Source organism: Aethalodelphis obliquidens, unplaced genomic scaffold (assembly GCF_003676395.1).
Source record: "Aethalodelphis obliquidens isolate GAN/ISIS:26980383/991018 unplaced genomic scaffold, ASM367639v1 scaffold18, whole genome shotgun sequence".
Taxonomy (NCBI): domain Eukaryota; kingdom Metazoa; phylum Chordata; class Mammalia; order Artiodactyla; family Delphinidae; genus Aethalodelphis; species Aethalodelphis obliquidens.
The window spans coordinates 12,995,227-13,020,108 of NW_020837962.1; the positions used below are offsets into that span (position 1 = coordinate 12,995,227).

The 24,882-nt window shown below is 62.3% G+C and overlaps 5 protein-coding genes and 1 long non-coding RNA gene across 34 annotated transcripts; 3 read left to right on the top strand and 3 right to left on the bottom strand.

Annotated features, from left to right (window-relative positions):
* The first annotated feature begins 426 nt into the window (after positions 1–426).
* On the top strand, positions 427–8,335 carry CIAO3 (cytosolic iron-sulfur assembly component 3). 6 transcript variants are annotated; one of them, XM_027117943.1, is made up of 11 exons: positions 427–447; positions 1,783–1,878; positions 3,357–3,500; positions 4,019–4,151; positions 4,714–4,848; positions 5,119–5,237; positions 5,339–5,519; positions 5,955–6,027; positions 6,504–6,641; positions 7,070–7,227; positions 7,314–8,335. In XM_027117943.1, exons 2-11 carry the CDS (start codon positions 1,798–1,800, stop codon positions 7,550–7,552), a joined length of 1,401 nt encoding a protein of 466 aa, XP_026973744.1. In that variant the 5' UTR covers positions 427–447; positions 1,783–1,797; the 3' UTR covers positions 7,553–8,335. The 6 variants fall into 6 exon arrangements, with proteins under 6 accessions (XP_026973744.1, XP_026973746.1, XP_026973742.1 ...); XM_027117945.1 differs by lacking the exon at positions 427–447 and adding an exon at positions 592–775 and having other exon boundaries at positions 7,070–7,163; positions 7,314–7,432; XM_027117939.1 differs by lacking the exon at positions 427–447 and adding an exon at positions 599–775.
* On the bottom strand, positions 6,023–11,119 carry HAGHL (hydroxyacylglutathione hydrolase like). 15 transcript variants are annotated; one of them, XM_027117949.1, is made up of 9 exons: positions 10,808–10,937; positions 10,357–10,520; positions 10,151–10,268; positions 9,963–10,071; positions 9,783–9,886; positions 9,464–9,565; positions 9,088–9,167; positions 7,754–7,892; positions 6,111–6,245 (listed from the first exon to the last, which is right to left on the bottom strand). In XM_027117949.1, the coding sequence occupies exons 1-9, from the start codon at positions 10,910–10,912 to the stop codon at positions 6,234–6,236; spliced, it is 933 nt and encodes a 310-aa protein (XP_026973750.1). In that variant the 5' UTR covers positions 10,913–10,937; the 3' UTR covers positions 6,111–6,233. The 15 variants fall into 15 exon arrangements, 8 of the variants coding, with proteins under 8 accessions (XP_026973751.1, XP_026973750.1, XP_026973753.1 ...); XR_003435131.1 differs by lacking the exon at positions 7,754–7,892 and adding an exon at positions 6,565–6,626 and having other exon boundaries at positions 6,225–6,245; XM_027117950.1 differs by lacking the exon at positions 7,754–7,892 and having other exon boundaries at positions 6,023–6,245.
* CCDC78 (coiled-coil domain containing 78) lies at positions 9,976–16,152 on the top strand. Of its 8 annotated transcripts, XM_027117937.1 has the most exons (15): positions 9,976–10,088; positions 10,776–10,867; positions 11,975–12,333; positions 12,568–12,687; positions 12,775–12,861; positions 13,057–13,209; positions 13,290–13,346; positions 13,471–13,538; positions 13,664–13,742; positions 13,830–13,955; positions 14,170–14,357; positions 14,424–14,595; positions 14,717–14,760; positions 15,480–15,722; positions 15,831–16,152. In XM_027117937.1, exons 3-15 carry the CDS (start codon positions 12,274–12,276, stop codon positions 15,940–15,942), a joined length of 1,509 nt encoding a protein of 502 aa, XP_026973738.1. In that variant the 5' UTR covers positions 9,976–10,088; positions 10,776–10,867; positions 11,975–12,273; the 3' UTR covers positions 15,943–16,152. The 8 variants fall into 8 exon arrangements, 7 of the variants coding, with proteins under 7 accessions (XP_026973738.1, XP_026973735.1, XP_026973736.1 ...); XM_027117934.1 differs by lacking the exons at positions 9,976–10,088; positions 10,776–10,867 and having other exon boundaries at positions 11,370–12,096; positions 15,480–15,546; positions 15,622–15,722; XM_027117935.1 differs by lacking the exons at positions 9,976–10,088; positions 10,776–10,867 and having other exon boundaries at positions 11,370–12,096; positions 15,480–15,546; positions 15,622–15,698.
* Positions 16,153–16,271: 119 nt separating this feature from the next.
* ANTKMT (adenine nucleotide translocase lysine methyltransferase) lies at positions 16,272–17,822 on the bottom strand. 2 transcript variants are annotated; one of them, XM_027117961.1, is made up of 5 exons: positions 17,489–17,822; positions 17,163–17,267; positions 16,923–17,063; positions 16,653–16,703; positions 16,272–16,523 (listed from the first exon to the last, which is right to left on the bottom strand). In XM_027117961.1, exons 1-5 carry the CDS (start codon positions 17,648–17,650, stop codon positions 16,302–16,304), a joined length of 681 nt encoding a protein of 226 aa, XP_026973762.1. In that variant the 5' UTR covers positions 17,651–17,822; the 3' UTR covers positions 16,272–16,301. The 2 variants fall into 2 exon arrangements, with proteins under 2 accessions (XP_026973762.1, XP_026973763.1); XM_027117962.1 differs by lacking the exon at positions 16,653–16,703 and having other exon boundaries at positions 17,489–17,770.
* A 208-nt stretch (positions 17,823–18,030) lies between these two features.
* LOC113626392 (uncharacterized) lies at positions 18,031–19,011 on the top strand. The gene is made up of 2 exons (XR_003435139.1): positions 18,031–18,142; positions 18,701–19,011. It is a non-coding gene; the product is annotated as an uncharacterized LOC113626392 (long non-coding RNA).
* A 38-nt stretch (positions 19,012–19,049) lies between these two features.
* Positions 19,050–24,471, bottom strand: METRN (meteorin, glial cell differentiation regulator). 2 transcript variants are annotated; one of them, XM_027117959.1, is made up of 4 exons: positions 23,384–24,469; positions 22,694–23,094; positions 21,728–21,787; positions 21,220–21,651 (listed from the first exon to the last, which is right to left on the bottom strand). In XM_027117959.1, exons 1-4 carry the CDS (start codon positions 23,893–23,895, stop codon positions 21,335–21,337), a joined length of 1,290 nt encoding a protein of 429 aa, XP_026973760.1. In that variant the 5' UTR covers positions 23,896–24,469; the 3' UTR covers positions 21,220–21,334. The 2 variants fall into 2 exon arrangements, with proteins under 2 accessions (XP_026973761.1, XP_026973760.1); XM_027117960.1 differs by lacking the exon at positions 21,728–21,787 and having other exon boundaries at positions 19,050–21,651; positions 23,384–24,471.
* Positions 24,472–24,882: the final 411 nt, after the last annotated feature.

Consider the following 24,882-nt stretch of genomic DNA (forward strand, 5'->3'; position numbering starts at 1 on the left):
CTGGGGCTGATCCTGCCAAGGCACCTTCAGGACTGGGCCCACGTGGGTCCCGGGGATGTGCCAGACTCCATCACTGGCGTTTTCTGGAAAGCCCCATAAAAAGTGGTCATTACCTGTACATGACGACTCAAGAACTGAGTCCAGCCAGCAACGGTTCTGTCTCAGGTAATAAAATCTCACAGGGAACTGGAGTTTTCTCAGGCTGGTCTTTGAAATAACCGCGGACTCTCTCCGAGAACCCCAGGGCTCTGCACTGAGCCGCAGCCTCGGGAGGAACGGCTCCCCTTCCCCGTCACTCTCATTTGCTTCTCTTTTCAACAGACACTGGGCGTCTCTGCGTACCCGGCGCCCTTCTGGGCTCTTGGGCTGCGTCCGGAGCCAAGTAAAGAAAGTTGGCTGCATCTCTCCCGGGGAGGAGACGGCGGGGTCCGCACACCTGGCTGGCAGGTGAGCCCGGGACCGCGAGTGAGGCGCCCTCGCCTCCCCGCCGCCCCGCCGCCCCTCTGCCTCCCGGCCGGCGCCCAGGCAGGGTGGAGAGTGAGAGGTGCCCGGGGCCGCCAGCAGGGAACGCGCGCCTGCCAGACACCCGGCCGCTTAGCCAGTCGCGCATGAGCCATGCGGACGCTTTCCGGCAGCGTGGCGGAACCGCTTCGCCGTTTCGCGGAATTTGGCGACACCTGCGCTCGGCGGCGGGCGGCAGTGTGGCACCATGGCGTCGCTTTTCAGCGGGGCCTTGCAGCTGACGGACCTGGACGACTTCATCGCGCCGTCTCAGGTGGGCGGGCAGGGCGGCGGCCGTGCGCGGGGAGCCCCCTCCGCCGCAGTCTCTTCCCTGAGAGAGGGGCTCAGAAGCGGGGCTGCTGGGTCGCACAGCCCCGTAGCTTCCGCGTCCCCTTCCCGGGCGGCCACTGCAGCCGAACTCACCTAGCTTGGGGCCCGGGAGACCCTGCCGAGCTTCCCTGGCCAATTCCTTGCGTGTGAACAGAGTGGGACGGCCCCACCCCGCTGCGAGGACTTGGGAGGTGCTCCGCTGGAGTCACCGCGGTGGTCGTCGTAGGTGTCGCCCCTGGGGGGGAAGACAGAGCTTGCCCCCAAAGGGGACAGGACAGCTGCACTTGAGAGCCGGCCGCCCTTATCTGATGTCTCCGCTTATCGGTTGCTACCAGCCGTGCAGGACCAGGGCTCGGAGGGCCATAGCTAAGCCGTCCCAGGAGGAGGAACGGGTGGGGCTGGTCCCGGCACAGCGGCAGGAGGAGCTCGGACAGGCCTCCCACTAAGGCTTTCTGGGGCTAGTTCCCTTTGGGAATGCGATGGCCAGTGAGGTGCTCCTGTTGAGAGAGACCGCGAGAACTCCAGGAGTTGGGCAAAGAAAGGAACTTTCTTCCAGGAACTGGGCGGGGCCAAGCGTTCCTAGCGACCCCTTGGCTTCTTCCCAGCAGTCGATGAAAAACTGGCCACGGTGCCCCGCCAGACGTTTACGCTGAGGAAGGTGAGGGCGGGGGTTGGTGCTGTCTGCAGACAGGTTAGCGTGCAGGCCCAGTCAGCACCGCCTCCATCTGACTGTGACCTGCAGAGCGACTCTTGGTCAGACAGAGTGTCTGACCAAGCGTGAGTGAGTAGGGAAAGTAGTGACAAAATCCATAGCGCTAAGAGTGCTTCTGGTGCAGGAAGACCGGAATCAGGGCACAGTTTTCGTCCCAGGTGGTGGTGTGGCCATCAGGCTGCCCCTCTTCTTCCGCCTCTGTGCACTCAGGTGCCCGTTGGGGTTTCTTACTGGTATAGGATTGCATCAAGCCCATGAGGGTGGATAAGAGGCCGGGAAGTGGCGTAGCCAAGATCCACGTCGAAGATGACGGGAGTTACTTTCAAGTCAGTCAGGTAAGTGCCAGCTTGGTTGGCCTGAAGCACGTTTCACTGCTCCGTCGAGTGACAAATGCAGGGGCCACAGGACCTTGCACGTCTCACCAATCCTTTCTCAGATATGTTCTGCAGAGAGCTCTTTGCAGAGATGGCAGTTCCCGCATCCCCTCCCTCTCTCCTTCTCTCTCTGAGTTGTAATTGTGTAAGATTTTCTAGTCCAGACCACTTGTTCTTAGGGAACACCTACTTCCTGTGTAATTTAGCAATGACGAGATCCTAATCCAATGGCGTTAAAATTTACCCCGACTGTTTGCCATTTGGACTCTCAAGAACATCTGTGCTGTCCCAGGGACCGCAGGCACCACCAGGCACGCTGGCCCAGGAATCCTGCCCAAGCAGGGGAGGAGCCACAGGATGGTTCACGGTAGGGCCAGACAACAGGATCCAGAGTTCACAAGGAGAGAGCCACTGTTCACTCAGCCCAGGAGGGTAACGCAGCAGCACACCACGGGTCCCGCCTAAGCCCAGCACAGCACGGAAGACTGGGTCCTTTTTAGGGACCAAGTGGGCGCTGCTCCAGAGCAGCAGTGGTTGATCTGGAGGGAAGTCGGAAGCACATCAGCCCCCTGCTCAGCACAGCATCACAGCCTGTCCTTGAGACCAGTCCAACCTGGGAAAATGCACTGAGCTCAAATTGTGGCTTTGGTGCTAAGTAAGGCCTAGTGATCTGGGCTGGAAGGGAGTTCCTGTCTTGTCAGCCCCCTGGTCACACTCTGGGCCCCTGAAGCTCGCCTGGCCCTGGCTCAGACCACTCCTGTGTGTGCAGAGGGAGTGAAGGGGCTCTACTGGGATCATTTGCAGCTAAGAAGAGTTGCCCAGCCTGGAAGCTGGGTTGAACACCAAGTTCTGCAACTGTCTGGCCGAGTCTGACAGTGTGACTGCCCCTTGTGTCCCTCATCCACTCTTCCATGTGTTGGCACTGGGCAGGCACAGCCCAGGTGGGCACAGGCTCCTGCCATCTCCTCCCTCTGCCCCTTTCCTTGTCCCTCTGTCCTTTCTTCCTTAATCTTTGCCCTTGCCTTTCTCTTCCTCCTCCATTTAGAGCCTGGCCTTGGGCATTTTCCTGTCCCCACAGCCCCGTGAGGGCAGCCTGGGGACCAATGACTGTCCAGGGCCTCTGTGATGAGCCAGCTGCTCCTTTGCAGGTTTAATGCCCGTCTCCCACCCCTGGCGGGCAGCAAGCCTCTTCAGTATGATCTGACGTGCAGCCAAGTTTGTACCGAAGTTAGAATTTGGTGCCACTATGAAAATCTAGAACGTGTATACGTGTTTCTGCAATAAATATTTAATTTCTAAGAACTTACAGCACATAAACCCAGTAGTTGGTTGTCAGTGTTGTGAGACGGAGAATGAGGGTTTCCTGTGGGTCCCATCATCTGAGAGCTCCACGTCCTCATGCGGAGGGCCCTTGGGGTACCAGGTTCTTGTGCTTTCAGGATGGAGGGACAAAGAAGCTGGAGAGGGCCAAGATCTCGCTGGACGACTGCCTGGCGTGCAGTGGCTGTGTCACTTCGGCAGAGACCGTGCTCATCACTCAGCAGAGCCACGAGGAGCTGCGGAAGGTTCTAGGTGCTAATAAGGTGAGCGGTGGGACAGTCTTTGGAATGCCACTCTAACCCGACATCAACCCCAGCATCCCTCACTCGTGTTGTCAGGGCAGCTCATCTTCTGGTGCCCTTTGTCCTATGTCTCCTAGTGACTCCTGATGTTTTTAGGTCTCATCGGTGGGATCTCAGTCAATTACTTGTATTTTGACATTGAAGTGTTAACCCTAAACTTTAGGTTCTACGTGTTTGCAAAAATGACATGCCTGGGCTTCCCTGGTGGCGCAGTGGTTGAGAGTCCGCCTGCTGATGCAGGGGACGCGGGTTCGTGCCCCGGTCTGGGAAGATCCCACATGCCGCGGAGCGGCTGGGCCCGTGAGCCATGGCCGCTGAGCCTGCGCGTCCGGAGCCTGTGCTCTGCAACGGGAGAGGCCACAACAGTGAGAGGCCCGCTTACCGCAAAATTAAAAAAAAAAAAAAATGACATGCCTGATGGAGTTAGGCTTGGAATCTGTTAAACACACAGAGTGAGCGGCAGGTCCCTTGCTTTGCAGATGGTGGCGCCCGATCAGCAGAGGCTGGTTGTCATCTCGGTCTCTCCCCAGTCCAGAGCATCGCTGGCTGTGAGATTTCAGCTGAATCCTACAGACACTGCCAGGAAATTAACTGCGTTCTTTAAAAAAATAGGTAGGTGCTGAACCTTGGGTGAGCTCCAGCTTGGACACGAGAGCTGGCGAGGGGCTCGTCATGCCCCACTGTCACTGGGCTTAAACACATCAGGAACTCTATCTGAGGTTGACTTCAACTTGAAGTTCTGTTTTGATACAGAGAGCAGTGCCTTTTAATAGAAAGCTGTCTGAATTCTGATGTTGCACTTCCCCGAGTCTGGAATTTACCCACTCCTAATATTGTTTTTAAACTATCACCATCAAGGCACATCTCCCAAGTCTGAGTTGGGTTCTGGCTCAGATCAGCTGGTCGACCTCTGCGTGCTGGGAGTAGGGCTGGGAGGACGTGGGGTGAGCCCCGGTGCCGGCGGCTGCCCTAGGCAGCATGCAGAGTTTGGCCTGGTCCCTGGCAGCCACCGAGCTCAAAGGAAGGAAAGCCCAAGGACACCGGGCTGTCTGCATGCACACCAGCGTGTCATGTGACGCCCCACGGGAAGGCAGAGCCCTGCTCCCGGGGCGAGGTGGGCAGCGCCTGGGGCTGTGGCCATCCTTCTTGGGGTGAGGTGGGTGCTCCCTTGCAGGGGCACACTACGTGTTTGATACCGCCTTCTCGAGGAACTTCAGCCTCCTCGAGAGCCAGTGGGAGTTCGTGCGGCGATTCCGAGCACAAGCCGATTCCAAGCAGGCCTTGCCTGTGCTGACTTCCGCCTGCCCAGGTATGCTGATGCTGCGGACCGATGTCAACAGCTGGACATGGGTGACGGGAGTGCTGGGGGAGGGGCTCGTCAGCAGGCACTGCCTGAGGGTCACCTGTAGTCGCTTCAGTTCCCAGAGGGGTGATCATAGGGACACCTGAGATACGTATCGGCGACAGCACAGTGGGGGCTTAGTGGGCTCCTAACTCCTGTACAAGTCGGTCCACCCCAGAAAGTCACACCCCTGCCCTGCTCGCTTCCCCCACCACCCCCACCCTGTGTCGGCCTCAGGCTGGATCTGCTACGCCGAGAAGACCCACGGGAACGTCCTCCTCCCCTACATCAGCACCGCCCGGTCCCCGCAGCAGGTCATGGGCTCCCTGGTCAAGGACTTCTTCTCCCAGCAGCAGGTAACAGGGACATCTTACAAAATGAGCCAAGACTGCAGTGCTCAGGACCCACACACAGAACTGTGCTCCCAGCCGTGCCTGTGCTGTCACCCCCGCCTCAGCCTTTGCTGCTGGGGCCAGGCAGCTGCACCACTGCCGTGTTCTCCACGCAGCATTTGACCCCCGACAAGATCTACCACGTGACGGTGATGCCCTGCTACGACAAAAAGCTGGAAGCCTCCAGACCCGACTTCTTCAGCCAAGAGCACCAGACACGCGATGTGGATTGTGTCATCACAACAGGTGCGGGGCCCCGAGCCTGCTGGCGCTGTGTCCCCAGCATAAGGCCCAGCACAATCCCCCTGGCTCATGTTGTTCACCCCGTCTGTGAGTTGAGCAGCCTTGCAGAGGCTTCCAAATGCTTAAAAGAAAAATGAATGCCCACCCGGGAGGCAGACGATCCAGGAAGGGTCGCTGTCCAGGGACGCAGTGCCCTGCCCACTCCAGGCGCATTGCGAGGCACCCCAGGGTCAGGCGCGTCTGCCCCACCACAGCACCGGGAGGTCCTTCAGAAGTGGAGTTGCCTCTGGCTGGGTTCATCCCCCACTCACGAGCAGGGGCTGGACGTCTGGCCACTCACAGGTTGCTAGGGATGCAGGTGGTGGGGACCTTTCATGGTCTCTGTTTTTGTTGAGATTCAGCTGAAGAGCGTCCGTCTGTGCTGTGGTCTCATCGTAGGAGAAGTCTTCAAGCTGCTGGAAGAAGAAGGGGTCTCACTGTCAGAGCTGGAGTCGGCTCCCCTGGACAGTCTGTACGTCGTGCCTGCCATGTCAGGGGCAGTAAGCTTGTCCAGCATTGGGGTGCTCTTGACCTTGGGGTCAGAGGTGTCCTGGTGGGCAGCAGAAGGGACGAGGCGGGGGCAGGCACTGTCCTCGCCCCTCTTCTCTGCCTCAGCTTCCTTCTGGTTGGTTTTGCATCTGCCCCGTGGTATGTGTTGGTGTCCAGAGGTGGTTGAGTTCACGAGGCAGCCTGTGGACAATTGGCTGATGGTTATCAGAGCTGACCCCAGCTTCATACAGGTCTGAGCTCCCCAGAACAGGTGACATGACGGAGGGGACAGTCCTTTTCCCCCAGAGCCTCCTCCTGACACACCCACAAAGCCCTGGAGTCTGTGACTCATCTTCCACTTAGAAAGCAAGTGCTCTCAAACAGAAGTTACAGAGGTTACCCAGAAGCCTTGGTGGACAGCAGCCCCACTACCACCTGAGGCCATGCCCTCCTCCCCAGGTGCAGCAGTGTATCTGCCCAGGAGCCTACCAGCCATCAGGGTGGGGGCTCGGGGGGCTACCTGGAGCACGTGTTCCGGCATGCAGCCCAGGAGCTCTTTGGAATCCACGTCACTGAAGTCACCTACAGACCCCTGAGGTCAGTGGGAAGGGCTGGAGCTTGGGGCAGGGCAGCCTCTCGGGGCACCAGGCAGGAGCTGGGCCCTCCCCTCTGGCTCATGTGAAGGGGCCAGAGCTCTCCAGCCCTTGGTCTCCTCATCATAGGACCCAGTGTCCCCTACCCACAGCACGGTGACCCAGGGCCCCAGAGGCCCATGGTGGCAGGACAGTTTTCCTGGCACAGGGTGTGTCCCAACGTGAGTCCCCATTCCAGGGAGGGCGGGCTGGGGCCTTTGTCAGACCTTGGGAAGGTGAGGTTCCCATTCTACAGACCAGGAAACCAAGGCTGGGGCTGAGGCCACCTGCCCCACTCATTGAAGGGAGCCTTCTACCCTCCCCTATCACTGTCCCCCACCCGGGAGGAAGCCTGGGCGTGCCGTGTGGACAGCCTGCTCTGTGTGCCCTCAGGAACAAGGACCTCCAAGAGGTGACTCTGGAGAGGGAGGGCCAGGTCCTGCTGCACTTCGCCGCGGCCTACGGCTTCCGCAACATCCAGAACCTGGTACAAAAGCTCAAGCGAGGGCGCTGCCCATACCACTATGTGGAGGTCATGGCCTGCCCTGCAGGTAGCTGCACAGAGTGGGCCCTCTGGGACCCCGTGTGCTGACACCCTCCCCTTGACCACACTTCTGCCCGTCCTTCTCTGCCACAGGCTGCTTGAATGGTGGAGGCCAGCTCAAGGCCCCTGACATGCCTGGCAAGGAGCTTCTGCAGCAGGTTGAGAGGCTATACAGCATGGTCAGGACCGAGGCACCAGAGGACGCGCCTGGAGTCCAGGAGCTGTATGGGCACTGGCTGCAGGGCGAGGGCTCAGAGCAGGCCAGCCGCCTGCTGCACACAAGCTACCACGCGGTGGAAAAGGCTGGCTCCAGCCTCAGCATCAGGTGGTAGGAGGCCTCAAGGATCCACCCGGCCCAACACAGCCAGCACCGGGACTCCCAGGAAGGCATGTGGAGTCTCCAGCAGGGAAGTCGCCCGAGACCCCAGGGCATACCCCCAAAATGCTGGATGAGATGTGGGGACATTGGGACCCACATAGAGATGGGACTCAGGACCCCCAGCCAGTAAAGGTGACTTCAAGCCTGTGCTCACCTGGACTCCCCGCTGCAGGGGGCCAGAGGTTCCACCACCTGCTGGAACCTCTCCATGGGCCCAGAGCCCTAGAGGTGCCCTGACTCCTCCTGGTTGTGGTGGCCTAAGCTGTGAGGGTTTCAGCTCATCCTGTGGGGAACTTAAAGGAGAGAAAAGGGGGGGTTCCTCATCCCCCATTTCTAGAGTCACCTGAAGCTGCGATGTGGAGGGTGGTGATAGGCTGGACCTGCCAGGCTGGTCAAGCTCACAGCAGAGCTTGGGGAACCCTGCCACGCTGGGCAGCAGAGGACACTGGCAGGAGACAGGCACCTGGTCCATGACCCCAGCTGGGGATGGGTGCTCCCTCCACCTAGAACCAGGTGTTCGAAGAAGCTGCGGTCTCTGGGGCTTGAGAACCTCTGTCTTGGGGGCTGAGTCCAGGTGGGAAGGACTCTTGCTATCAGGCCTCAGTGGTCTCGCTGGCTGAGTCCTGTGTCCACAGCTGGACCCCCACTTAAGGGGCAGGGGGAGGGCAGATTGCATTCAGCCCACCAGGCCTGGCCCCGAAAAGCTCACTTCTAGTAAAGGGGACTCTCTCTGAAACCAGCTTCTCTTCAAGAGTGTTTACCAGCATCAAAAAAGAGACCTTTCAAAGCTTTATTCAAGTTTAGGAGCCCTGTGCACCCCACTAGGCTGCTTCGCAAACACCCAGGTCTCGGGGCTCACTGTGGCCCAGAGAGGGGCCCCGGGTGTCCAACACCAGGAAAGGCCAGGGCGCCCACCCTCTAAGGCTGGGCAGGGCTGAGGAAGGCTCGATCCTCCTGTGGGTCAAGGGAGGAGGGGTGTGTGGCCCAGCCCACGTAGGGCTCACTTCGGCCGGGGCATGCTCAGGAGCCCCCACTGCAGCGCGAGGAGTGCCTGGGCCTGTGGCTGCAGTGGCTCAGCTGCCCGCTCAAAGCTCGCTCGCTCCCTGCAGAGCACTTCCAGGACTTCAGCTGGGGCGACCTTCCCTGTGAACTTGCGCACAGGCTCCTCTCTGCAGGGAGAGGGGGTTCGATGGGAACCGCTGGGCAAGCTGGACGTGGCGGTGGAAATGAAGCCACTGTTGGAGGGCATTTAAAGAGCAGCCTCTCCCTGGTGCCAGACAATCCAATAACCAGTCCCCCAACACCTCCCTCAGCATCCAAATGACTGCCAGGGAGGCCCAAAGGACAACAGTCCGGCCCCATGCCAGACTGTTCAGCAGCATGGCCCCTGGGGAGGACACAGGTCCTCCCGACATGCGCTGGCTCAGGCCCTGCCATGTGCTCCCCCGCCTGCCCCACAAGAGGGCCCGCACGCTGGCCAATACTCACGCCACCCTCAGGAAGGGGTTGTAAAGGAGCTCCTCGCCCAGGGTTGAGGGCACCGTGGGCACATCATCCTCATCCCTCTTCTGGAATGACCACAGGCCTTTGTCACAGCTTTGTCTGGCAGCTCCAGGCAGCTTGGCTCAGCTTACCAGTCTGGGGGCTTGAGCCTAAACCCTGAGGGCAGGCACTCATGGGCCAGACCTGCAGGCTGCCCAGCTCCCCTCCCTCACCAGTGGGAGCCTTGGCTGGCAGAATGCCCTGGGCCAAGCCATGTCTGGTCACCTGGGTCGATCATGGTGGACTCCCCTGCAGTCCCTCCCTGGTTCCAGTCCTACCCCACCCTCCAACCTTGCCACTGAGAGGGGAGGAGTGGTCACACCTTGGCCCACGATAGCTTGGCCTTCACGTGGTTGTTGCAAGGCTCCACTTTTTGTGCAAACTCGAGGTTGCCCAGTGTGTGCTCGTGACCACAGAACACCTTCTGGAGAAAGAAGGCACTTGGGGTGCACAGCACCGCCATAGGCAGAGATGGGCAGAGACACTCACCCCAGTGGCCCAGCCCCTCCCCCCTCGCCTGGTCCACCTGTCCCCACGGCTGGCAAGCAGTCATCCTGAACCCTGGCATAAGGCAGGTGCAGAGTGCACCGGTTATGTAGGGAGGCTGGGCCCCATGAGAGGGTAAGGGGCAGGCGGCTCACTGTCTCAGGGGGCAGGGTGGCCAGGGTCTCCACCAAGCTGTGATACATCTGCTGAGCTGTGGTCTCCAGGCGTGAGCCGCAGCCGGCCACAGACAATGCGTCCCCTGGGGAGTTGGGTGGGTCAGAGAAGGTGGATGGGGCAGAGGGAGGTGGGGTGGGTAGATGCAGGGCAGCCAGTACCCGAGAACACGGCGGGCGGGTCCAGACACTCATCTTCCCACAGGAAGTAGCTCATGTGGCCCGAGGTGTGGCCGGGCGTCAGGAGGCAGCGCACGTGGATGGCCCCAAACTATGGCAGAGGAGCAGGTGGGCCTGTAAGGTGGTTGGGCCCAGGACGCTCTCCCCACCCCTCCTGAGTGCACGCTCACCCGCAGCTCCTCGCCATGTACCAGCCTGCGGGTCAGTGCACAGATGCGCTCATCTGCGCCCAGCACCACCAGGCCAGGCAGCAGCCTCGCCAGCTCCGTGTTGCCCCGGGCGTGGTCCCTGCGGGTGGGGGGAAGCAGGATCACATGCGGTCAGGGTAGGGTAGGGGTGACACCCTCCTGCCTCAGCCCGCCCTGATGGCACTCACCAGTGGTGATGGGTGGTCAGCACAGTTGTCAGTGATACCCCCTCCCGGCCCACGATCTCCAGCAGCTGAAAGGGATGGGAGTTAGGGAGATGCAGGTGGTCCAGGTGGCTGCCTGTGTTGGGGCGCCAGGCCCGGGTGCACAGTGCCCCAGGCAGGGGACAGGCCTGGGGGTAGGGGAGATCCAGCAGACAATTACTGAGCGCCCAGCACACACAATACAGTTAGGCACCATATGCAGGGAAAAGGGGAGACCCGAGACGGTTCTAACCTCAGAGGAGACTCAGGATAATCAAGAAACCCTAAACGCCAAATAACCAAAGATGAGACAATAGGGCAAGGATCTGGCCCCGGCAGCGTAGTCTGGAAAGCCTCTCGGAATGCGGACTGACGGTCTCGGCCTACGATGCCTGTGCCCACAGCTGTGCTCCCGCCGCCCGAAAGCTGCCCTCACCCTTTTGGGCACGGCCACGTCCACGGCCACAGCCTCCCGCGTGTGCTCCTCGATGACCAGGTACATATAGTTGTCCTCAAGCACAGGGATGACTTTGACCTTCATGGTCGCAGAGCTCAGCCACCCCGCGCCTCCTGAGCCCCTTCCTCAGGGTGGGACTACCCTCTCCAGACCCTAGGCAGAGCTGTGCGTGGGAGGGGTCAGCTCCACAGACACGCTGGGGGCCAGGAAAGGAACCGCACTCCCTGCTCCCGGACTTCCCCGAGGGCCCTTGAGGAATCCCAAGCTCCTGGCTTAAGTTGACCTGCAGCTGCGGGGACCAGTCTCTAGCCAAGACTCAGCCCGCCGCAGGCCCCGCCCCCGCGCAGCAGGCCACACCCCCTATTAACCGCGCCCTCTTCCGGCTCCGCCCCCAGCCACGCCGCTGCCCCGGTAGGCCCCGCCTGCCTCCCAGGCTCCGCCCCCTCCCCAGGTGCCCTCCCGCCGCAGCGCGACCCTGGACCAGCCCCTCTCCAGGCCCCGCCCCTCAACGTCCTTCCGCAGGCCCCGCCCTCCCCAGGCCCCCTCCCTCCGAAGTACGACCCCGGCCCGCCCCCTTTTCCGGTCGTCCACTCACCCAAGCTGGGCTGCGCCAGCTGGTCTCAAGGACTGCCTAAAGGACAGCCGGACAGAGGCGGGCCTCGGGCGCCTGTCACGGGGCCTGGACGGAGCGCGCCGCTCACCCGGGCCTCCACCAACGGCCCGCGCCCCTGAGACCCGCTGGGCCCTCCTGGAACCTGCGCGCGCGGGAACCGGCGCACAGTGCCCAGAGCACACGCGTGCGCGGGAGGGAGCGCGGGAGGGAGCGCGCGCGTGCCCGAAGGGAGCTGCACGCACGTCTGGCCAGTCGCCCCCGGCGCTGCGGCGCCTCCTCCGCGAAGCCCTCCTGGCACCGGGCTGAGACAGCCCTCCTGAGTACCCCGGACCCGGACTGGGACGTCTGAGCCCGCTTCCGTCAGGCTGAGCGCTGCAGGGATCTGTCCAGTTTGTTTGCCTGCCCGTCCAGTGCTCAGCGTAGGGGCCTAATGAGTGTGCGAACCCACATGGTAGAGCAAAGCGCGCTGTGTGAAGACAACAGTAACAGCAGCGGCACCTCCATACCATGCGCGCTGTCCCACACCTACCCAGGCTGGGCCCTTCTATGCACTCGTGGTTTCATCCGCGTCCCTGATAAATGCTGGGGTGCCGATCTGCGTTTCCCAGATGAGGAAAAGGAAACCGGAAAGAATGGCTCGCCAAATACGGAAGCAGTTGAGTGTGCACCCACCTCCCCAACCACTTAACTGTCCTGCCTGCCCTCGTGGGCGGGGCCCCGGGAGTCTCCTGGGGACAACAGAGGCCTTGGCAACACAAACCACCGTGTTGCAGCAACAGGCCAGTAGTCGAGGTGGCACCAGGCTTGGGGCAGCCCAGAGTCCCTTTTGCCTATGGAGTATGTGGCAGCCCCAGGCTCCAGGCCAGGGGCCCCACCTCGGGCCACCAAGAATGTGAGTCCTCCCAGGACGCTGCGTTTCTGGGCTCGGGGGTTCTCCCTGTTCCCTCAGAGACCAGGAGGGGTGTAGATCCTCCCAGGACCTGGGCCTGATCCTGGCTGTGGGAGGGCCTGCCCCAGCTCTGCCAGGCTGAGGGTGTGGGGGTGGATGGCTGGTGGCTTCATGAGAGTGGAGGCCACAGCCCAGGTCTGAGACACACCTGGGGTATGAGTGGTGGTGCCTCCCTAGGTTCTGCCGCGGGCCGAGACCTGGCTGCCAGGAGTCCCTGGGGGTACCCCAACCTGGGCCACCAACCTTGAGACAGAGGTTCCCTCAGATCTAGAGCTGAGTGAGGAGCAGCGGCTGCAGGTGGGTGTGGTGGCCCTCAGGCACTGGCAGGAGGGAAAGCATCCCCAGGGCCCCACAGGCCCCACCTCTCATCCTGGCCATTCACAGGTCTGCAAGGAGCTGGTGGACCTGCAGATCAAAACCCATCGCCTGAAGGAGCAACACGAAGCTGAAATCTTCGAGCTGAAGAGTGAGGTGGGCACTGATGTGTGCCTACGTGTGCCAGCCTGAGAGCATGGGGGGAGGGTGCACACTTAGTGCCAGAACTGTGAGGGGTGCAGGTGTGCCCCATGTGACTGTGCACACGCAGTGTCTGCGAGTCCCCACCTGTCCTGTGTGTGCTGTGTTCCTGTGGATGCCCAGATGGATGATGACCTGGTCACCCCGCAGGTCCTGTGGCTGGAGAGCCGGGTGCTGGAGCTAGAACTGCACGGAGAGCAGGCAGCCCTAGCAGAAGCTAATCCGGGGCACCGCCAGGCACTGGCACAGGAGCTTGGGCACAAGGCCTGGGGGCAGGGACACTCCGACCATCACAGACTCCAGGTCACCATGAGCGCATGGGTGGAAGCTAAACAGGGGTCCAGCAGGGGAACAGTGAGGCTGAGACCGGCTTTTCTGTGCAGGCACAGCCCAAGGACTTCCTGACAGCTGAGAACGAGCAGCAGAAGCTGGGGCATGGTGTGAGTGTGCAGCCACCTAGCCCGGGAATCTGTTGAAGTTTCTCCCAGCCCAGGGTGGAGGTGGGGCAGTGCAGGGGACCCAGAGCTTGGGCTCTCACCCAGCCAGCCCTTGTGTATCCCGCAGCCGCAGGGAGAAGTAAGTCGGGCGCCAGAGCAGCACAGGGCTCAGCAGCAGGCACTGGAGACGCGTGTGTGAGTGACTGCCTCACCTGGGACAGGAGGGCCCAGCAGGGCACAGTGAGCAAAGGAGCTGTTCTTAAGGGGCAGAAGGAGTCACCTGCCCTAGGCCTGGCTAAGCCTCATACCCATGTCTGCAGGGCAGCCCTGGGCTGGCAGCTGCAAGGAGCTCAGGAGGAGGCCAGGACAGCTGGGCAGCAACTGGCTGCACAAACCTTGGTGAGGCCCACCCCTACCTGCTTTGAGGTCTGGCTCAGCAAAGGTCCACCTTGCAGGACATAAATTCAGGGCCATCTCCACCCCCAGGTATTGTCTGCCTGCCGGGGCCAGCTCCACCAGGCTGAAGCAGAGAACGCCCGGCTGCAGCTGCAACTCAAGAAGCTGAACGAGGAGTACGCCATCCGACTGCAGCACTGCGCCCGAGCCGTGGCTGTGAGCACTGGGCCGGCTGGCCCTGTGTTGAGTGGGAGGCCTCTGGATCCTGGGGAGCCCGAGTCTGGCCTGGGTGTGCTAGACCACTTCAGAGAGACTCTGACCTTGTGGGAGACTTCAGGCCCACCCAGCACACTGTCGTCAGACCAGCTCCATGGAGGGAATTGGGGGGGCAAGGTGTGGACCCGCCCCAGCCCAGCCCTATCTCCTCCAGGAGTATGCAGATGGTGCAGGCCCAAAGCCTGCATCCACAGCCCTTCGGACATTCCTGGAAACCACTCTGGAGAACATTCGGGGGGCACATCACAGCCGTGAGCAACAGCTGGCCCGGGCTGCTCGCACCTACCGCAAGCGCCTGGCAGATCTGAGTCAGAGGCACGAGGAGCTGCTGGCTGCCCACAGGTGGGCCCCTCCCTGAGCTGGGCACCTGGGGTGGGATAGCCCTAGGTGACCTGGTGCGGGGTTTAGTGTGCAACAGGTGCTGGTGGAGCCCAACGGGGCACCCAGGATCCCCAAGGCTACCTCTGGTGCAGCCACCTCAGACATGGAGCCGCCGCCCCTGCACATGGTCACCAAATTCGGCCACCTGAGGGAGGACCAGGCTAGGCTGGAGAAGCAGCTCCAGAAGCTCCAGGCCCAGGTGACCCCTCCCTGCTGCCCCACAACTCGCCCCAGGACCCATCCCAGGCTCAGCAAAGCCCCAAGCCCAGGGCCTCTGAGCAACCTGCCTCATTCAGCAATCGCTGTTCTTGTTCCTACAGAAAGAACCCAATGAAGCCTCTCAGGGGGGCCCATTAGAGCCACAGTGAGTACCTGGTGTGGGTGCTGGGGAGACCCATTCATTCATTCTGTGAACTAACTGCTTAGAGGGGTTCTGGTTGCTGCAGTGGACAAGGTGGCCCATCTGTATTCTCCAGTCTCGGTCTGCTTATGAGACACTAATAATCGCACAAAAACCAACTGCCTGGAGAGAGAAGGGACTACCCTCCTGGATGGGAGGGGGCTACCCTTGAATGGGAGGGTCAGGGAGAGACCCCGAAGAAAGGACACTTCAGCTGAGACTTGGAGGACCCATAGCTGAAGACCTGTAGTGGCATGGACGATAGAAGTCTTGACCCCAGGACAAGGCAGGAGCAGGCTACCTGGTGACCTTCACAGCCTTTGCCTCTGCACCTTCATGTTCTCAACTGTGCAGTGGGCAGAAGCTAGGACAAGTCACCTGCCTGGGGTTTTGGGAAACCCCCCAGCATGGGGGGAGGCCCCCCATAAGCATCTTACAGACACTGGGGTCACTGTCCCAGCTGGCCTTGTGGCTTAGCTTTCCCTGAGTGGCCAGTGGCTGCCCCCATGCACAGATGGCTCCAAGCCTCACAGAGCCCACAGTGGAAAGGCAGCCCTATACTGTCCCAAACTCGCTCCCAGCAGGCACCTCAAGGACCTAGGGGCCCTGACTTGAGCAGGGTCATTGGTCAAAACCTGGGTCCATGCCAGCTTTCACGCCCACCCCTCCTCCTCCCCTCACAGGGGCCTGGAAGCTGCATCCTGGGCCCAGATCCGCCAGAAGCTACAGGACTTCTCCCGTGGCACCCAGGTAGTGGGCAAAACCTGGCCAGAGGCCCTTCCTCACACTGTGCCCAGGCTCATGGCTTATGTTCCCTCATTCCAGGCAGAGCTGGAAAGGGAGAGAGCACAGCTGCTAGTCCGAGCCACGATGGCTGAGGAGCAACTTTCTGAGCTACAAGAGTATGTGGACCAGCACCTGGGCAGGTGGGCTCTAGAGGTGGGCTGGGTAAGACCCAAGGACCTCAGTCCCAGGCACTAGCAGCAGGGCTTGTCCACAGCCAGGTGGTGACTATGCCTAGTTTCTCTGAGCAGGTACAAGCAGGAGATCCTGAGGCTGAGAAAACTGGTGGGTACAGGGAACCCCTGGAAAGCGGGGGCCACACCTCCAGCCAAGCCGCAGCACCCAAGGACTCGCAGTCGTTAGCTGGTCAACAGATAAACTTGGAGCAGAACTCTTCACAGCCAGCATGGAGCCCTCCCCACAGCACCCCCTTGGGAGATCATTCCACCCAGCTCAACACCCAACAAAAATCAGGCTGGGGGCTTCCCTGGTGGCGCAGTGGTTGAGAGTCTGCCTGCCAATGCGGGGGACACAGGTTCGTGCCCTGGTCCAGGAAGATCCCACATGCCACAGAGCGGCTGGGCCCGTGAGCCATGGCCGCTGAGCCTGCGTGTCTGGAGCCTGTGCTCCGCAACGGAAGAGGCCACAACAGTGAGAGGCCCACATACCGCAAAAAAAAAAAAAAATCAGGCTGGAACCCACTGAGTCTTTATTGTGTCCACTCAGCCAACCTGAGAATTGGGGGCTCCAGGTACGGAGGCAGAACTAGGCCCTGGGACAGCCTGCCCAGCTGGCCCACCACTGTGGACATCATAGGCCCAGACGCGGTCCAGGCCCTCACCCAGTACAGCCACAGGTTGCCAGGTGGGGAGGGGGAAGCGCCCAGACACCACTCGGGCTCCTGCAGGCAACTCTGCCTGTAGCTTGTCCTCCAGCAGTGGGAGCTATGGGGGAGAGGGGAGGTTGGGGTGGGCAGGGTGGAACACAGCTCCCCCTACCCAGCTCCTCCAGGCCCAGCACCTACACTGGGGATGGCTTGGGCCTCCCATGGGGTCAGCAAACCCCAGACCTACCACGCTAGGAGCCAGGAACACAGACACATTGTGGCAGTCCCTCAGGCTCACCTGCAGGAAAAGGAAATTACCCCAGCAGGGATTGGGGCCCCAGCAGGGAGGGAGGTTTGGTGGGCATTGGGTAACTGCAGCTTCCAAGTCCCAGCTCCAGCCTGCCCAGGTGGCAGAGGTACCTGGCACTGTCAGCAGGGTGGCCAAGCTACCAAGCTAGAACCGGAAGCATGAAGATCAAGGGTGGGGTCTGAGAGGGTCCAGGACTCCCTGGATTACCTTCCAGAGGTTCTCACGGCGGTAGCTGACATTGCCCGCACATCCTGCCCTCCAGGCATGCAGCCACGCCAGCCCCACCAGCCACGGGTTTAGCTCATAGCCCACAGCTGGGCGGAGACCGCACTTGTGGGCAGCCAGCACCTGTGGGCACAACGAGCGTCAGGACCAACAGATGGGGCGGTGCGCTCAGGGGAGGGGTCAACAAAGACGCTCCCCAACACACACGAACACGGTCCTTACAATCCTGCCGTCGCCAGAGCCCAGATCCACCATCTTTCCTGGACGGCCTCGCAGCAACGACAACACGTGCTCCACCTGCCTGGCACTCGCGCCAACATAAGGCACCTGTACATGGAAGCAGGCGAGAGTGTGAGGGTGGGGGGCCTGCCTCCTGGGCTTCCATTCTTAGAGTGGCCTGTCCGGTCCTACCTGAAGGAGGTCCCAACCCACAGCCGAATCGGCCCTGGAGTAGCTGCACCGTCCGCCTTAGCGCCACACTCCAGGCCCCGCCCCCAGCCCGGACCCGCCCGGCCGGCAACTGGTCCCCACAAGCCTTGGCCCAGCACCTGCAGCCGCAGCGGCACGCGGCGGAAGCCCGGCTGCAGCAGCAGCGCCCACACGGCGTAGGTGACCAGGCCCGAGCCCGCCGCCACCTGCAGCAGCTCCAACGCGCCTAGCCGCCGCTCGCGCAGCTCCGTCAACGCCTCGGCCGGGTCGTCCTGCTCCATGGCTGCGGGAGAGCGGCTCAGGGTTTCCCCACCTCAACGCCCCTCCCTGGCTCAGGTCCGAGACCCTCATGCCCCGGCCCGGACCTGGAGAGGGCCATCCTCCCCACCGCCCGCGGCCTCCGCGGCGCCCCTACTCCCTGCTCCGCGCCTACCAGATCCGCGGCGCCGCGCCGGAAGAGGCGGACGCGGCGAGACACCGGAAGCGGCCGGGAGAGCCTGAGCAGCCGGTCCGCTCGCGTTCCGCTCCGTCCGGGTCCAGGGACCCTCCCGCGGGTTCCGGACCGCGGAGCCCTGGGGTCCGGGGCTACCCTCGCGGGTTCTGGCCGCACAACATCCTGCCTGTAGCCCGCGTCGCTCAGCCTCGTTGGCCCATGCCGCAGATGGTTGCTGCGGGCCTGTCTTGGGCGCTGCGGACCCCTGGGGCTGCACATCCCAGCGCGGGGAGACGCCCGAGGGAAGCGGTGCCGTGGATCCAGTTGACTGGCAGCGGAGGTCCGTGCGGTGTGGCTGGAGGCCAGGGGCGGCGGTCAGCCCGGGGGGAAGGGCTTACCGGGGAGACGCCGCCCCGCACACCCCGATAGCCAACCAAGCCCAGGAGCAGTCGCGGGGAGGCCACCCGGGCCCCTCCCACGGCTGAAGGCAGCCCGAGTGCGCAGGAAACGCAGGATGCGCAGGCTTCGGCGGGGGCGGTGGGAGTTTGAGCGTGGCTGAGGGGCAGGGCGGAGGGGGTTGATAAGGAGAAATTTAGCAGAACCGAGAAAACAGATGTTGGCTCTCTCTGAGCGTCATGGGAGGGGAGCCGGATGTGAGGTGCTGGGCGCTCTGGCAGCTGGCCCAGTCAGGTGAATGGGAGGAAGAGCCCCAGGAACTGGGGAGACCACCTTCCTTCTCCAGAAAATGTAACACACACAAAGAAAGATTGAGTTCCCGGAAGTGACCTGATGAAGCCTGGGAATGAGAGAGGCAAGTGCGGGGACAGAGCCAGGACCCCCTCCTTACCCCACCCTGAGGCCAAACGTCCTTGAGTGGCAGAGACTTGTCTGCACACAGGCCCTGGCCTGGCTTCTCATCCATCCACGGCATCGGTCAGGAGGGACGGAGGCTGCTTCAGACAATGCAGGCATGCTGGAGACCACTGCCCCCATCCCCAAGTGCAGACTGCCGCACACTTGGCCCCAGCTGTCTCCACTTGGGAAAGACAGGTGTTCCTGTGGCAGGAAACCCCGGTGCCATGCTCCCAAGACCTGAGCACTGGAGCGGAGGAGGGCTGCTCCCCACCCCCATCTCAGAACCTTCTGTCTCCTTCCTGGCTGTCACCTGGCCCTCCCCATAAAAGGAGGATGTGCACTGGGCTTACACAGCATCCCATTCTTGTCTCTTTTGTTCCTTGTATTATTCCTGGTGCTAGAGCAGCACCTGGTACCTAGAAGAAACTCAATAGAAGCGGGTCGACTGAATGAAGGCACCTACCCCGACTCCCCAGTGTGCACACCCAAAAGTCCCTCACCTTCACACCTGCACCCTGCTCCTCACCTTTGGGTACTGGGCACTCGAGTGCATACCTGTGTGAATGCACATGCCCAGAGGTGCCCCAGAGGCACCTGCTCCCATAGCCCCAGCCCTCATGCTCACCCACACCGTTTCCCCTTGGCCACTCCCCTGTGAGCAGGCATGAAGCCCCTGGCCCAAGCCTTCCAGGCTCCTCCCAGAGCACCCTGGGGCTCCTCTGACCCTGTCAGCCACACCCACTTCTGCCCTTTCTGCTCCTTTTGCTGGTTGCAAAGCCAACACTTTCTCTGGAGGAGAGTGTGTGCATAGGAGGCGCTTCCTGGGGCAGGTGGGCAGAGGCCAGTGTCCAGCCTAGGGCCCAGCCCAGAGAAGATGCCCTACATTTTTCTGGACAGATGGTCCCAGAGGTAGTCCACAGTGACCACACTGCGTGTGGCCATGGGCCTCTGTCCAAACAAGGCTGTGGGGAGCTGGCCAGAGAATTAGGGCAAGAGCCAAGGGTGAGGTGCTTCTCAGCGCTGGAGGCGAAACACTCCTCAGGTCGGGGTCTGCATGGGCAGTGCAAAAGCCTCCCAAGATGAAGAGGAGGATGACAGGAGAGCACACTCACCTCCTCCTCCTCTGGTCTTTACTGAGATACTCCCTGGTGGGGGGAGGGGGAAACAGGAATACAAGGGTCTGCAGTCCAGGAGAGAGGTCCAGGCTGGAGATCCAAATGTGGGGTCATCAGCACGTTGATCGTATTTAAAGCCAGAAGGCTGGCCCAGTTCTCCAATGAGGGAATGTCGGAATGTGCGTGGAGAGGAGAGGTCTGGTGCCTGAACTCTGAACAATCCATGGGTGCCGGTTTGAGTTTGGGGACGCGAAAGGGCACAGCAAGGAGCCTCAGGAACAGCAGAAGGTGGAAGGAGCCCAGGGGAGCCTACCATCCAGGATGACTGTGCTCCCACCCACAATTCTCACCAGTCCCCACAGCAAATGGCCCGTCCAAGTGAAAGGAGTGCGTACCCGACACGAGTGTAGCCTTAGACAGCCTGCCCCACGGAAACTCCAGGGCAGCCACTGGAGTGATGCAGTGTTCACACAGGGCGTGGCAACATGAGGTACCTATATCAGCCGAATCTGGCAGAAGTGGCCCTGTGTATCCTTGTTCCTCTCCCAGCCTCAGTTCCTGCCTGCAGGATGGCAGGGCCCCTTCTCCAGTGAGGGCTGCCAGGCAGAGATGGGAAGTTGTTTCTGGGGCTCAGCCCAGGCACCCCACCAGATCTGAGCTGTGGCCCTCTTTTCCAGGAGCTATGGGTCTGGGTCAGCAGAGTCAGCTCCCTCTGGGCTCAGTAGTCCCACGTGCACCCCCATCCTGGGGCCTTTCAGCCTCAGGGCTGTCAGCTTTGTCCAGACCGCGCTGGCCCTTTATGTGGCTGAGGCTGGAGAGGAAGGCGGGGGCAGCGACAATGAGGCCAGTGGCGGGAAACGGTCCTTAGAGACCCCATTGTGTGCCCCCGCCCACTAGAAATGGGCAACAAGCAGGACCCTGCAGAAGAGACCCCACAGCTGTCAGGATGCTGGGCACGTTGCAGGGGCCTGTGGACAGAGGGGCCCATTCTTCCCCAGGGGCAGAGTGGGGCCAGGATGACTCTGCTGGGCTTGCAGTGAACCACGCGGGGAAGTCGGTGGCCCGCCAGATTGCAGCCCCTTCCCTCAGGTTGGGAGTGGTGTCGCCTGCCTCCCCCTACAAAGGCCTCCAACCACCTCAGACCTTGGGTGTTATGGCTCCTTTTCCACTCCCACTCTGAGAAGTGGAATCACCTGGCATTGGGGGCAGCAGAGCTGAGGGTGACGTGAGTGGGGGTCCCTGCATGCCCCCACCCAGCAGCAGCCCCTCTCCAGGGCGTGGGCTGGGTGGCCTTAGACATGGCACCACTGCCCCAGAGCATCAGTCTCTGGCTCTGTGAAGCGGTAACTGGGCAGTGCCCGGGGCTGTGGGAGAATAAAATGAAGTGAGGCAGGCCCAGGGCTGGGCTCAGGCACGAGCACCCGATGCACATTGGCTAATGCAAGCTGCGTTCTTATTGGTTATTGCTGTTACCTCGGAAGCAGTTGGTACTGTGATGCCATCTGGAGGTCACCTCCCCACCCTCCTACCCGCCCCTCCCCAGCACCCTGCTCCCAGGCCCCTCAGTCCAGCACCACCTCACAGGGGTGGAGGTGGTCAGCATGGGCAGCCGTGTAGGCACGGCTGAATTCCTGGAAGCGGGGTGCACAGCCCAGCCAGGCCTCACCGAAGCGGCTCCAGCCCATGAAGAGGAAGGTGCCAGGGCCAGGGTGGACGCCACAGTGCAGTGGGGTGCGAATGGAGGCCTGCGCCTGGCCCCCAGGGCCCCCCACCCGGAACAGCGGCAATGTCTGGCGGAGGACACGGGCGGCGGCCACGGTGATGACAGACTCCTGCAGCTCTGTGTCATGGGCAACCCCGTGGATGGTTCCATGGACCACTGTGGGGACACATGTTGGACAGTGGCATTCAGGGGAGGGCAGGCCCCTGGCTCGCCCCACAGCAGGGACACTCACCAAAGTCACTGGTGCACACGGCCAAGAGGAGCTCGGCATCACTGCAGGGTCTGCAGGCACCTGGCATGCAGGGGAGGTCATGAGTGGCAGCCCTGACCTCTCCAGGACTACCCGAGCCCTTCCCCAGCTGGACACAGGATAGAGAGGGCAAGCTACCAGACCCCCCTAAGGGCCTGATGGCAACTGGGGGTCTCAGGGACCATGTGTACACACCCTGAAGACACCCTGTACTTGGGGTGACACTGCAGGCTCGTGCATGCATCACACACGTGCACAGACATGGGCCTGGGGGCTGTGCCCAACATGCAGGCACAAAGACCCACCGAGCTGGAGCTCAAGGGTCTGGGTGCACGAGGCACATGCTCTTGAACACCCATCTCACAGGCAGCACCAGCACCCTTGGTCTCCCAGAGCTGCTTCCTGGGGCCCAAAGTCACCGGCCCAGCCCACGTGGCAGGAGGTTATGGTGGATTCGAGGGTCAGGAGACAGAGCAGAGACCCCCCATCCCCTGTGAGGTTAGGCTCCAAGCTCCAGGAGAGCAAAAAGCTGGGCCTGGTGCCCTGCCGGGAGGCGGGGCTGCATCTCCATGGTGACCGGGCTCACAGTGGACTTCTGTTGTATTGGGCTGGGGGAGGGGAGGGAGGTCACCGCTGGGCCAGGGAGCCCTGGACAGCTTTGGCCGTCATCCCCTCCCCCAACCCTTCAGGGACCAGGGGCCCGGGTTGCCCTGCCCGGCCTCCCCTTCCGGGATTCTGCCCTCTGTCAGCAATTTCCCTAACCCGCAAGGTGAGGGATTGCCCCTCCCCCCCACCTGTCCTGGCGCTGCTACTCACTAGCTGTGTGCCTTTGACAGGCTGCCTCGGTTTCTCCCTCTATGCAGTGGGGAGGACAGGCAGGTTCCCACCCAGCGAGGCCAGGAAGCGACTTCCCGACTCCCACCTGTCCCCACCCAGGCCTGCACTCACCATCCGCACTGAGGCCGTGGGCCTGCGGAGGCAGCTCTGGACGCCCGTCCTCCCGCAGTTCGAAACGGAAGGAGGCCACGCGACGGCTGATGTCGGGATGCGGGGTGGCCTGCAGGAAGAGGGCCCGGCGCTCGCGGGGACCCCAGCGCACGCATCGGCCCCCGGCCGGGCCTGGGCCCTCGGCCAGCAGCAGCTCCAGCACGCCGCCCGCCCGCTCCGCGAAGACTTGGGCGCCTGCGAAGGGCCGCGCCGGCCGCAGGCAGGCGATGCCGGGCCGCACGCCGGGGTCGGAGCCGCCCAGGGTGAGGCGCAGCGCCCCGGCCGGGTACAGCCACTCGATCCCGCCCTCCGCACAGGCCAGGGCGAGCTGTCCCACGCTGCCGGGCTCCTGGGTCAGGCCGCTGCGGACCGGAGGGTCGGTGCTGAGGCGGGCGGCCGGCGTCCACACCCGGCCAGCCCGCTTCCGCTGCACCCTCTCCCCGCAGCCATCAACAGCTGCGTCCACTTTGTGGAGAGGAAACTGAGGCCCAGCGTTCTGGGACTCGGCGGGGGGCGGGGAGGGCAAGGATTCGGTGCCGGGACGGAACGCCCCCATCCCAAAGGGCTGGCGACACATCTTCCAGCCCCCTCCTAAGGGGTGCGCAGAGTCCCAGGGGGTTGACCCGCGCGGGGGTCCAGTGGGGCTCGTACCTGCCCCTCCAGCTGCAGCGGTCCTCCGAGTAGCCGGCGCGGGCGGCCGTGGCCAAGAGGCCGAAGCAAAGGGCGCAGAGCAGCGCCGGGGGCGGCATGGCGCGCGGGGACGCGCGGGGGCGCGGCGGGAGCAGCCGGGGCGTTGGCCCCGGCCCCGCGCAGCCCCCACCGCCCGCGCCTGCCGGCCGCCCACCCGGCCGGGAGCCTGGAAGCTGCCGGGAGGCAGTGGGCGGGCCGAGCAGCCAATCGCGCCGCGGTGCCCGAACTTTCCACCAATTGCAGCGGCGCTCTCGGGGGTGGGAGGACCAGCCCGTGGCCCAGGAGGCGCTGGGGAGGGGGCTCCACGGCCGGACGTGTTCAGTGTCACCTCCTCGAGGTACCCCCCTACTTCCCCCGCCAACCCCCGCCTCCAGCCTCGCCTTGCTTGCAGTCCTGGTCGGGCCACTGTCCTCCAAGCCCTTGGCCAGGGTGGGGGTGGTGCCCACTGGAACCTCTGGGGGAGGGGAGTTCATCTGGGTGGCTCTCTCCAAGACTGGTACCTAGGCTTCCATCCCCCATCTCTCCCTAACCTGGCCCTGGTGACTTCCCACAGGCCACGCGGTAACCCAGCGATGAGAGTCCAGGCACTGGGGCTGCAGGCACCGTGGAAAAGCAGGAGCAAGGACAGCCCTGAGCCCCAGAATCAAGCCCCTAGTAGGTCGGGACAAGCTGAAACGGGGCCCACTCTCATAGAGGAAACCCCGCCCCCAATGCCAATGTGTAGGCTAGGGAGGAGGTGGGCAGTAGGTTGTCAGATGGGGACTGGAGAGAATGCCAGACAATGGGGAGGAGCAGACAGCCTTGGCCAAGGCCCTGAGGTGTGGACCCGGTGGATGGGACCCAAGAGCCTGGTGAAACCGTGGGGTCAGATTACAGAGGCCTTAGGCACAAACCCAGGACTCCAACCTCACACTGGAACCCTTGAGATCACTGAAAGCTTTAGCTGACATAGACTCTCTGCCGCCTGTGGGTGTGAAGGGTTTTTTTTGTGTTTTTTTTTTTTGGCTGTATTTGGGTCTTTGTTGCTGTGCGCGGGTTTTCTCTAGTTGCAGCGAGCGGGAGCTACTTTTCATTGTGGTGGCGGGCTTCTCTTGTTGCAGAACACAGGCTCTAGGCACGTGGGTTTCAGATGTGGCACACGAGCTCAGTAGTTGTGGCTCGCGGGCTCTAGAGTGCAGGCTCAGTAGTTGTGGCGCACAGGCTTAGTTGCTCCGTGGCACGTGGGATCTTCCCTAACCAGGGCTTAAACCCGTGTCCCCTGCATTGGCAGGCGGATTCTTAACCACTGCGCCACCAGGGAAGCCCGGATGTGAAGTCTTTACCCCACTGTCCCCCCACCCCAGCCCTCCTGCTGCCCTGGGCCAGAAGTGCAGGCTGACAGATGAAGGCAGATAGCGCCAAGGGGAAGGGAGGCATTGGAGCCGCTGCCAGACTGAGCGTACCACTGCCCCCTCCCCTGG

Excerpts from the sequence above, each read along its gene's own strand:
- CIAO3 (XM_027117939.1), top strand. The coding sequence starts at position 710 with ATGGCGTCGCTTTTCAGCGGGGCCTTGCAGCTGACGGACCTGGACGAC. Across the intron at positions 3,501-4,018 it reads AGGTTCTAGGTGCTAATAAG|ATGGTGGCGCCCGATCAGCA; the intron begins GTGAGCGGTGGG and ends CTTGCTTTGCAG. Across the intron at positions 4,152-4,713 it reads TGCGTTCTTTAAAAAAATAG|GGGCACACTACGTGTTTGAT; the intron begins GTAGGTGCTGAA and ends GCTCCCTTGCAG.
- HAGHL (XM_027117946.1), bottom strand. The coding sequence starts at position 10,912 with ATGAAGGTCAAAGTCATCCCTGTGCTTGAGGACAACTATATGTACCTG. Across the intron at positions 10,269-10,356 it reads CTGACCACCCATCACCACTG|GGACCACGCCCGGGGCAACA; the intron begins GTGAGTGCCATC and ends CCCCACCCGCAG. Across the intron at positions 9,566-9,782 it reads CCACCCTGCCCCCTGAGACA|AAGGTGTTCTGTGGTCACGA; the intron begins GTGAGCCGCCTG and ends TTCTTTCTCCAG.
- CCDC78 (XM_027117932.1), top strand. The coding sequence starts at position 11,872 with ATGAGTGTGCGAACCCACATGGTAGAGCAAAGCGCGCTGTGTGAAGAC. Across the intron at positions 12,862-13,056 it reads TCTTCGAGCTGAAGAGTGAG|GTCCTGTGGCTGGAGAGCCG; the intron begins GTGGGCACTGAT and ends GTCACCCCGCAG. Across the intron at positions 14,358-14,423 it reads GAGCTGCTGGCTGCCCACAG|TGTGCAACAGGTGCTGGTGG; the intron begins GTGGGCCCCTCC and ends TGCGGGGTTTAG.
- ANTKMT (XM_027117961.1), bottom strand. The coding sequence starts at position 17,650 with ATGGAGCAGGACGACCCGGCCGAGGCGTTGACGGAGCTGCGCGAGCGG. Across the intron at positions 17,064-17,162 it reads GCTCTGGCGACGGCAGGATT|GTGCTGGCTGCCCACAAGTG; the intron begins GTAAGGACCGTG and ends TTGTGCCCACAG. Across the intron at positions 16,704-16,922 it reads GCCGTGAGAACCTCTGGAAG|GTGAGCCTGAGGGACTGCCA; the intron begins GTAATCCAGGGA and ends CTTTTCCTGCAG.
- METRN (XM_027117959.1), bottom strand. The coding sequence starts at position 23,895 with ATGAACTCCCCTCCCCCAGAGGTTCCAGTGGGCACCACCCCCACCCTG. Across the intron at positions 23,095-23,383 it reads CGCTGCAGCTGGAGGGGCAG|CGGCCTGACCCAGGAGCCCG; the intron begins GTACGAGCCCCA and ends TCCGGTCCGCAG. Across the intron at positions 21,652-21,727 it reads CGTGTGCACCAGTGACTTTG|TGGTCCATGGAACCATCCAC; the intron begins GTGAGTGTCCCT and ends GTGTCCCCACAG.